Source organism: Puma concolor, chromosome E2 (genome assembly GCF_028749965.1).
Source record: "Puma concolor isolate L17-30 chromosome E2, mPumCon1.1.hap2, whole genome shotgun sequence".
NCBI classification, from domain to species: Eukaryota; Metazoa; Chordata; class Mammalia; order Carnivora; family Felidae; genus Puma; species Puma concolor.
The window spans coordinates 48,156,316-48,166,510 of NC_141681.1; the positions used below are offsets into that span (position 1 = coordinate 48,156,316).

General features: G+C 54.0%; 1 protein-coding gene across 2 annotated transcripts; it reads left to right on the top strand.

Annotated features, from left to right (window-relative positions):
- The first annotated feature begins 1,275 nt into the window (after window positions 1–1,275).
- Window positions 1,276–8,291, top strand: TIMM50 (translocase of inner mitochondrial membrane 50). 2 transcript variants are annotated; one of them, XM_086689758.1, is made up of 11 exons: window positions 1,276–1,428; window positions 2,290–2,446; window positions 2,984–3,015; window positions 3,230–3,251; window positions 5,289–5,347; window positions 5,439–5,558; window positions 5,970–6,074; window positions 6,173–6,271; window positions 6,626–6,782; window positions 7,090–7,196; window positions 8,081–8,291. In XM_086689758.1, exons 1-11 carry the CDS (start codon window positions 1,321–1,323, stop codon window positions 8,180–8,182), a joined length of 1,068 nt encoding a protein of 355 aa, XP_086545884.1. In that variant the 5' UTR covers window positions 1,276–1,320; the 3' UTR covers window positions 8,183–8,291. The 2 variants fall into 2 exon arrangements, with proteins under 2 accessions (XP_086545884.1, XP_025770415.1); XM_025914630.2 differs by having other exon boundaries at window positions 1,287–1,443.
- The last annotated feature ends 1,904 nt before the right edge of the window (window positions 8,292–10,195 follow it).

The window sequence follows — 10,195 nt, forward strand, 5'->3', positions numbered from 1 at the left end:
GTTGCTCGAGTTATGTTAAGTGAAAATCTGTAAACCGCCTGGAAAACCTAAATTCCTCCTGTGGTGCGGGATACAGCTGTCGATGGTCCTTTCTCTTGAGCCCACAGAGCAATGACCCCAGAATTGCTGTGGCTTGTCTGGTGGCTTGGGGGTAGAGAGGGGGAGAGAGAAGGGGGCTTGGTACCTTGACTTTCCTTCACCTTCTTCATTTGATACGTCTTTTTTGTAATAAATGTGTTATGAAATGTATTCTAAAATGTTACCCATGTTCAAAAAGGTCTTAGGACACCCTGAACGCCCATGTCCCCAGCACCCAGCTTCGGGAACAGTATGTACCAGATAGGACCCACTTTAAGCAGCAGCCCCAGACCATTCCCCTCCAAAGGTGACCATAATCCTGGATTCCAAATCTTTTTGCCTTTGTACTTTTACTACCTTAGTATTTATCCCTAAACGTTACAAGGTCATTCTCCACATTTTGAAAGCTTACATAAGCTTACATAGACTTTTCCCCCTCGTTTTAAAGAGATTTTTAAAAATTTTATTTTTGAGAAAGCACTAGGGAGGGAGGAAGAAAGCGGGGGGGGGGGGGGGGGGGGCGGACAGAGGATACGAAGCAGGCTCTGTGCTGACCAGTGAGCCTGAGGTAGGGCTTGAACCCCGAGATTCTGACCTGAGCTGAAGTGGGGCGTTCAACTGACTGGGCCACCCAGACACCCCATGGACTCTTTTACTTCACCCGTAGCCCCTTATTCATTGATTTCTGTCCCAATAAGCCTGGCCCCAGAGAGCCGGCCGCCATTCCTTTGGCTGAGCCCTCGGTGAAATGGCTGGCGTTCCAGGCGCTTCCTTAGAAGGTCACCAGAGGAGGAGCAAGAAAGGACTCTGAGGACGGGAGAGAAGGCAGATTCGGCCTCCGGGCTCCACGTGAGGGGAGGGAGAGTCTGGGAGGGCTGGCGGGCAGCCCGCTTTCTGGGCGGACCCCCTCAGGGCGAGACCGTCTGGCTCGCGGCCACAAGGTTCCTCCACGGTGGCCTCAGCTTTACCCCCCGGGCACTGGGTACCCCGCTCCGTGCTGCTGCAGAGGCGGGGGAGCGCCCCAAGGCCCGAGGGAGACTCAGGGAGGACCGCGGACCGCCTCCCGGTTGGCGTGCCCTGCGGGCCCCAGGCTAGCACGCCCGCGGCTCCCCGTCCGCAGGCCTTTGTCTCTCTCGGGCTCCCGTCCGCCCGTCCGTCCCCCGCGCCCCCATTGGCCGCGGCCCCAGCCGGGGACGGGAGAGGAGGGAGCGAGTGGGCGGGGCCGCGTGGCGTCAGCGCAAGATGGCGGCCTCGGCGGCGCTGTTCCTGCGCTTGTGGAGCGAGCTGCGGCTCGGCGCGCGGGGGCTGTGCGCGAGGCTAGCGACGCCGCCCCCTCGGACCCCGGACCAGGTGAGCCGGACGGAGGTGGGCACCGAGTCCGGGAGCCCTTTCGTGGAGTTCTGGGCGGACCGCCGCCGCACGGGGGTTCCGGGACGCAGCACCTCAGGGTGCTGAATGGAACGCCGCCCGCGTTTTGGGGAGTTTCCTGCCTCCCGGGGTGGGCAACGCTTGCGCCCCCGAGCTAGATGCTGTGGGCTCAAGTGCGTCCTCAGAACACCACCTCCTCTGGACCCCACGTGGGCGCCAGGGGAGGGGAGGTCACCTGTTCCCTGTTTCAGTGGCCGCCCAGGTAATACTTGAGGGGGAGGAGCCCGGGATGCTGGGGTGCCACTGCGGCCTTGGGGGTATTTTCCCCGCGCTGGTGGTGATGTTTGCGCTTTTGATTCAACCTGCCTCTACACTGACAGAGATCCAGCCGTTCTGACCTCCAGGCTGATCACTTCGTGCCCTTACAACTCCGATGGCCCCTCTGCCCTCGCTTTCATCCCTTCCCTTCTGTACCCTACTGCTGTGAGCCCCGGGCATCCAAATGCCATGCCTACCCGTCCTATCCCTTTTTGTGCCCTCTGTTGCCTTGCTCCTGGAAGCCCAGTGTCTTGCCAGTCTCCCTGATCTCGTTTCCCTGCCCTACAGGATCCTGGACACCCGGCCTATCAACTCTTGAACCCCTGGGGCCTGGTCCGGGGCAGTCTAGTTTTTGACTATTCTAAGAGATCCAGTCTCCTGGTTGCGCCTCCAGAGACACCACACCCCGAGGCTGTGTGGTTGTCTGCTTCCTGGCTTCCGACCTTGATTCTTCTCCAACCAGGGTGCCCCAATCATCCTGACCTTTCTTCTCTTTCAGCTAACCTACCTCTTTCTCAATTGCAGGCCACAGAGATTGGGAGCCGCACGGGCACTAAGGCCCAGGCTCAGGGTCCACAGCAGCAGCGAGGCACAGAGGGTCCCAGCTACGCCAAAAAAGTCGCACTCTGGCTTGCTGGGCTGCTCGGGGCCGGTGGGACTGTGAGCGTCATCTATATCTTCGGTGAGGGGCATATGCCTGTTCCCTAATTTTGTTCCCTTGGCCCTCTTTTCTGTAGAACCTCTTTCCCCTGAGGGTTTCACCCACCTTCATCCCCTGGCTCCTCCCTGCATAAGGCAGCCAACTAGAACATCATCTACCTTGGAAATGGGAGAAGTGACCTTTCTTCTCCTTCTACCCACTCTGCTGAAGGTTCTAGTCTTAGTTCTGCACTAGGATATAGAGAGTCAGTTGGAAGAGGGCAAGATGAGGAGAGGACTGGGCCAGCCTCCTAAGCAACCTGTTCCTTTAGCACCCAAAACTCCAGCCCTCCCTCTAGTCCCTTCTTCCTTCAGAGACTTAGGAGGCCCTGCCCCAGTCCCTCTTCTCTCAGGAAACCAGAATCCTGACTACCAGTCCCCTTTCTCTCTTGATCTTAAGAGACCATGCCTCTTTCTTCTTTCCTCAGACCTAGGAGTCTAGGCCCCCTGCCCTCTTCCTCCCTCAAGACCCAGGAGACTGAGCCCTAATTTCACTCATTCCTCCCTGTCTTCCTTGCAGGAAACAATTCTGTGGATGAAACTGGCGCCAAGGTGAGAGGGAGAGAGACCCAGAGGCTTTGCCAGGGGTCCCATCCTGTGTGTCCTCTCCCCTTTGGTCTGTTCGGGCTCATTTCTTGTCTAGGGGTGAGCCTCTCCCTCCCAGGGACCTTTGCCTACTCCCAAGGTCCCGGAAATTCCTTTTTTGGGTTTGATGGGGTTCTGCCCCTGCCATCCCAAATGCTACATTTTTGTCTCTACCTTCCAGATTCCCGATGAATTCGACAATGGTGAGTAAAAGCACAGATTCTGAGGTCCCCTGAACCTTTCTACTCTGCCATTTATAGGGATGTTGCCCTTCCCATCTGGTGCCCTCCTGCTCCACCTCCTTCCATTGGGGGGTAGGGGAGTCAGCAGCTGGATGGCTTTGGGGGGAGGGGCATTACAAAGCCCCAGTCCTCTTGGCTGGCCCAGGAGCAGATGGTCAGGGAACAGATGGGGGAGGGGAGTCCATGGTGGGAATGCTTGGGAAGAGGGGCCTGTCTGCCACCAAACACATGGCTTCCTGTGCCTTAGATCTGAGTGTCTGCACCCTTAATCCCCTCCTCATTATGACAGCCTCTTGTTCCTCCCAGTCCCCCACCCCATCAGGCTCCTCATTTCCAAAACAATGTCTCTTTCCTCCCTCCCTCTTTTAGTTAACCAGCTTTTGGTGGAGAGTTTCTAACAAATTGGATAGTAGAGAGTAGTTGTCAGTTCTGTCACACTTGGCCCTTCCCCGGAGAAAAATAGAATTGGTAGGTCCAGAAAGCCACCTGTTTGTGCTGGGGAAGTTTGCAAACCCACGTGTTAACACATTGATTATTTAAACTGGGCAGGTGGGTAAGCATGAAGTTTTAAGTGGGTAGTCTTCCTGGATTAAACAGATTAGCGTACTGATTTAAATTGAGCAGGTGAACATGCATTGTGTGTGTTTATTAACATAACTGGTTTCAGTATTTTTGTTTTTTTGTGTTTTTTTTTAATGTTAGAGAGAGAGCGTGCACACACGTGTGCACAAGCGGGGGAGGGGCAGAGAGAGTAGGGGGACAGAGGATCCGAAGCAGGCTCTGGGCTGACAACAATGAGCCTGATGCAGGGCTCATACCCAGAATCCCTGAGATCATGACCTGAGCCGAAATTGGATGCTCAACTGACTAAGCCACCCAGGCACCCCGGTATTTTGGTTTTGAAAAGGCAGGTCCATAGATAGTGGTTTAATTAGAGTAAAAATGCTGTAATAAAGCAGGCAGTCATGTAAGTTCCTTGCTTTAAACCGGATTCAGTATATTCGTTTGAACCAGGGTTTTTCGGGGCACCTGGCTGGCTCAGTCAGAAGAGCATGCAGCTCTTGATCTCGGTGTCGTGAGTTCAAGCCCCGTGTTGGGTGCAGAGATTACTTAAATAAACAAAAGTTTGAAAAAATAATAATAAAAAAAAATAACAGGATTTTTTAAATTGGTACTTTGGAGCAGGTAGTTCTTTGTTGTGGGGGAGTCCCCTGTGCATTGAAGGATGTTTAGCATCATGCTGGGCCTCTGTCCACTGGATGTCAGTATGTTGACAAGCACATAGGTCTTCAGACATTGCCAGAGTTTCCTGGAAAGTGGCAGATGAGATGGCTCCAAGTTGAAAACCATTAGTTAATATGTATAGCTGTATGTATATACTTAGCGTAGTTTAGATAGGCTCAGCATACTCATTAAAAGCAGGCATACCTGGAAACCTAGTGGTTTAAAATGAGCTAAACACATGACGGCGTAACGTCAGCACAGTTGTATGTGGGGTTTTTTTTTTCCTAAAAGTAATTTTTTTTTTTAAGTTTATTTATTTTGAGAGAGAGAGAGAGTGAGCAGGGGAGGGACAGAGAGAGAGCAAGAGAGAATCCCAAGCACTATCGGCATGGAGCCCGATGCAGGGCTCAGACTCATGAACCGTGAGATCGTGACCTGAGTTGAAACCAAGAGTTGGATGCTTTACAGACTGAGCCACCCAGGTGCCCCATTTGTGAGTTTTAAGTGGGCAGATGTATAAACATTCTGTTCTATATTTGGGGTGGTGTGTGGGGATAAGTATTCACGTTCAAACTGGGCAGGTGAATAAATGTATTTGTTCCTGCCTGGCGGTCACGTCATTGCGTTCTACCTTCAGACTTAGAAATGAACTCATTCATACCAGGTGGGTATGTAGACCTGTTTGTGTCTGGTAGGGAAATAAAGCTCTGGTGTGTCCAGGAGGTTGAGCAGTGGCTCATCTTGGAATCCCTTTGTGCCCCGGTGTCCTCCTAGATCCAATTCTGATACAGCAGTTGCGCCGGACTTACAAATATTTCAAAGACTATAGACAGGTGAGCAGGAGTCCTGAGCCCGGTCCCCATCCCTCCGGCACCGGCTCCTGCCTCCTTGTCTGAGTGTTCCCATTCTGTCCTTCTTCCACAGATGATCATTGAGCCCACCAGTCCCTGTCTCCTCCCTGACCCTCTGAAGGAGCCATATTACCAGCCACCCTACACACTGGTCTTGGAGCTAACTGGCGTCCTCCTGCACCCTGAGTGGTCGGTGTGTCCCGGGGAAGGCAGCGGGCTGGGGACACTAGATAGACATGGGTGGCTGCGTTGTGATGACGTGGTCGGGAGCAGAGACTCCGCAACCAGCTCCACTGTCACCAGGGAAGAAGGTGTCACTCTCATTGCCTCGCTTTTCTCAACTGCGAGACTCCCCACCCTGTAGGTTGTTGTAAGTGTGCCTCGGCACCCAGTGTGTGCTACGGAGGAGTCTGCTGTTACTCTGGGACCCAGACCCTCGGTCACAGCTATGTACTCCTGAGCCCCCAAGAACTACAGAGATGGGGGAGAGCCCTCCAGTTCTGGGAATCCCCCCAGGCTGGGGGGAGCTTTATCCTGTTGGGGGCTTCTGGGTCTTGGGGTTTCACTGTCCTCACTGCTTTCACTGTCCTCACTGCCTCCCCAGCTGGCCACTGGCTGGAGGTTTAAGAAGCGTCCGGGCATCGAGACCTTATTCCAGCAGCTCGCCCCTTTGTATGAAATCGTCATCTTTACGTCAGAGACTGGCATGGTAAGGCCTCAGGACAGGGGAGGGATGGTCAGTGAGGTGGGAGATGGGGAGGGTCAGGGCTCAGCCTGACCTTGTTCTCCCTCCCATCCCACCCCTAGACTGCATTCCCACTCATCGACAGCGTGGACCCTCATGGCTTCATCTCCTACCGCCTGTTCCGGGATGCCACAAGATACATGGATGGGCACCATGTCAAGGTGCCATGTGGGGGCTGTGGGCAGTCTTCTGGGACTTGGTAGGGGGCTGGCACTTCCTGAGGGAGAGAGCTCTGACCCCAGCCTCAATCCTGCTTCTGCCCCAGGTCTGGTTCTGACAGGACTTCAGCTTTCCCCCAGCACAGGCTGGGCCTCTAGGCTCTTCTCCCTTCCCTCTGAATCTGGGAATGGGAGTGGGGGTAGATAGGACCTCTCCAAACAAGACGGTTGGGGGTAGTGCATGGATATAAGGTTTGGAAGCCGTCTCTTGTCTCTGCATTCAGAAGTGAGTGTTTTGGGGACTGTGTAATTGTAACCATTATATTATATGAGACTCAGCCTCGTTTGCATTTCCAGGACATTTCGTGTTTGAATCGGGACCCTGCCCGCGTAGTAGTCGTGGACTGCAAGAAGGAAGCCTTCCGCCTGCAGCCCTACAATGGCGTTGCTCTGCGGCCCTGGGATGGCAACTCTGATGACCGGGTCTTATTGGACCTGTCTGCCTTCCTCAAGAGTGAGGCTGACCCCTGACCTCCTGGCCTCTGACCCTGGAGCCCATGACTCTCAAGAGGACTGATAGATGCTTAATTCTGGCTTCTATTTATTTTTCCATGTAAAATTGGATATATTTGAGGTGTGGAGGTTCACAAGCATCTTGCAGTCTTTAGAAGCTTCTGAGAAGGTTTAGAGTTGCTCTGGGGTATTTAGGGGATGTTCAAGGGAGCCCTTTTAGAGTGTTGAGAGATGTTCCAGGTAGCTCTGATCTTTATCCTTCCCTGCGGCCTTTCTGCCTGGCTGACCCCTGCCTTCTGTGCCCACAGCCATTGCACTGAACCGTGTAGAAGATGTCCGGACTGTGCTAGAGCATTACGCCCTGGAGGATGACCCACTGGAGGCTTTCAAACAGCGGCAGAGCCGGCTAGAGCAGGTGGGTGCTCAGATCTGCAGTTGCGGGTCGGGGAGGGGGGCATCACGTCAGTTCCCGAAGCTCCCAGGGGAGGAGCGGTGGAGCAGCCTGTCTCTGTCTGGCTGTAAGACCTTGAGTGTGGACCTTGTCTTCCACACAGCCTGTCTGGGAGGGCTCTTGTCATGGGGGAGGGGCTGGTAGATTCCACAGCCTGCTTGAGAACAGGAGGCAGGAAACGCTAAGCGTGGTTCTTGGAGAAGGGTAGTTTGTGATAGCTTTGAGCAGATCTGAGGGCCCAGGTTTGGTGTGGACAGAGGGTTTGAGTCAAGCCTGGGGAGAGGGATCCCCGGACACTTGGCGGAAGGGATGGGGCAAGGCGTTCTGGTGGTCTTGATGTGATCCTGGTAGTTTGGAAGTGAGGCTAAGAATACGGATGGAGTTTGGGAAAGAGATTCTCAGGGGTCTAGATGGAAGTTGACCAGATTTCGGGTTGGGTGCCTGGGAGTAGGGCTGGAGCTCCTGAGTGTCCAAAGGACAAGGCCCTAGAGATTTAGGCCTGGGATCCTTCAGCATCCAGGCAGGGCTCATACAGCTGAGGGCTGGGCACTGGGGGCCTGGGGAGCAGGACGGTGCAGTCTGGTGAAGGGCCTAGGGTCTCGGCAGCATCCAGGTTAGGATAAATAGGATCTGGGATAGGTTCGCAGGGTTCAAGGGAGGGGCTTCCTGGGACCTGGGGAAGGGGATCATGACAATCCCTGCGATTTGAGTCTGGGCTGGGTGTTCTAGGGGGTTGGGGAAGGGGTTTGGGCTGGGTAGAGATTTAAGGAAGGTGGCCTCTCGGCTGGCGGAGCCTGGGACGAGACTGCGGGCCCCAGGCTGACCTTGCTCTCTGTCCCTCACCCCAGGAGGAACAGCAGCGCCTGGCCGAGCTCTCCAAGTCCAGCAAGCAGAACCTTTTCTTTGGCTCTCTGACCAACCGCTTATGGCCTCGCTCCAAACAGCCCTGACTTCTGAGCCTCTGCAGACTCACTGCCTAGGTCCTGGGCCCTTGGCCCCAGTGCTCCCAGACCATGGCTCGGGCAGCCACATCCAATAAAGTCCATCCCAGATGCCACAGTCCTGTGTCCGGAGAGTCTTCAGATGGGGGCATCAGGGTGAGGTCCGGGACTCTTGGGTCATCGTCCCATGGGGGCTGATCAGCTGCAGAGCACGGAGTAGGTTCTCTGGTGGATCAGGACTAGTTTTGAATCCTGGCCTGGGAATCTGAAAACTTGGGTCCCTCTGGCCATGTCTTCGTATGTGCTGTGTGACCCACAAAAAGAGCATCTGCCTCTTTGACCTCAGATTCCTCATCTGTGGAAAAGGGAAGAGAGGGCGGCACTGGGGCTTTTAGAGACAGGTCGATGCCAGGCTGCTGTGTGTATGTGCCGAGGGTGGGCTCAGTGGGCTCTGGGAGCCCGGAGACCCTCCTGTCTCAGGAGGGCAGCTGCTGTTCCCTCTGCCAGCTGTGGCCCTCGGGGAAGGTGGGCCTGGAGTTGCTTGAACTGCTTTCTCAATAGAAGCCAGAAGTTGGGTGCCTGGGTGGTTCAGTCAGTTAAGGATCTGACTCTTGTCTTGACGTCAGCTCAAGTCATGATCTTAGGGTGATGAGATCAAGCCCTACGTCGGGTTCTGCCAGGGCATGAAACCTGCTTAAGATTCTCTCCCTCTGCCTCTCTTCTGCTCGCACACTTGCACTCTCTCTCCAAAAAAAAAAAAAAAAAAAAAAAAAAAAGCCAGAAATTGGTTTTTGTTTTTTTTTTTTAATGTTTGTTTGAGAGAGCGAGCACAGTGTGAGCACACACGAACAGGGGAGGGGTAGAGAGAGAGAAGCCCAAGCAGGCTCCCACACTGTCTGTGTGGAGCCCCGCATGGGGCTCAAACTCATGAACCGTGAGATCATGACCTGAGCCGAAATCAGGAGTCCAATGCTTAACGGACTGAACCACCCAGGTGCCTCCAAATCTCCCAGTTCTTAAATGTGGGCCCCTAACTAGGATAGGGAGACTATGTAGCGCTTCTCTGCAGTGGGGCTTTCTGTGATGTTTATTCCGTGTTCCGGATCTGCACTGGCCAGCACAGCAGCCAGTGGCCATATGGCGCTACGGATTCCCTGAATTGTGATGACAGTAACTGAGGAATGGAGTTTCTCCTTGTTTCATTTTAATTTTAATTCAAGCAGCCACATGTGGCTCCTGGCTCCTGCAGCGGACAGTGCAGTTGTGTATCATCCCACAGTGTTAAGTCCCAGACTGTCCCAAGTTCACATCCCAGCTTTACCACTTCCTGCTTTGTGTGGTCTCAGGCAAGTTACTTCACCTCGCATGCCTCCGTTTCTCCATCTGTAGAGATAATGGTACCTACCTCGTTGTCGGCTGGGCTTGAGGGCTGAGCGAGACGCTCCCTGGAGGCGCTCAGATGGTAGCTGTGTCCCTTGGGCAGGGCATCTTTGTGCCTCCACTTTCTCGTCTCTCGGATGGGGGTGATGGTAGGAGCTGTCTTAGAGCAGTTGTGAGGCGTAAACAGGACAGGCCGTGCTCAGGCTGCATCTATATTCCTGTGGTGCTTCTTACCAGGTGCCCATACTGACTCTTCACAGATGAGAGTATCCTGGGCCGATTTGATGGCGCCCAGCCCCGGCTGTCCCAGCCTTTCCTCCAGCCAGCATTTAGTGCTAGTACCGGTTCAATATTTTCAAAAGACGTCTGCTGGTGTTACAGTAATTAAAATGTAACTGTGTGGGCCAGATTGAACCCCTGAACTATAGGGTTTTTTTTAAAGGCTCACAGATGTCTACGAAGAAGTATTAAAATTTGCATGACCCCCCCCCCACCAGCCCCAAGGTGTAGTATCTGTAACCCCAGCAAAGTCTCAGGGGTCTTGGTTTACTCATTCATAGGAGGTTAATAGTAGTACTTCCCTCATTCACTCACTTACTCAGCAAGTGTTTCCTAAGTGCTGACTGCCCAGCCTTGTTCTAG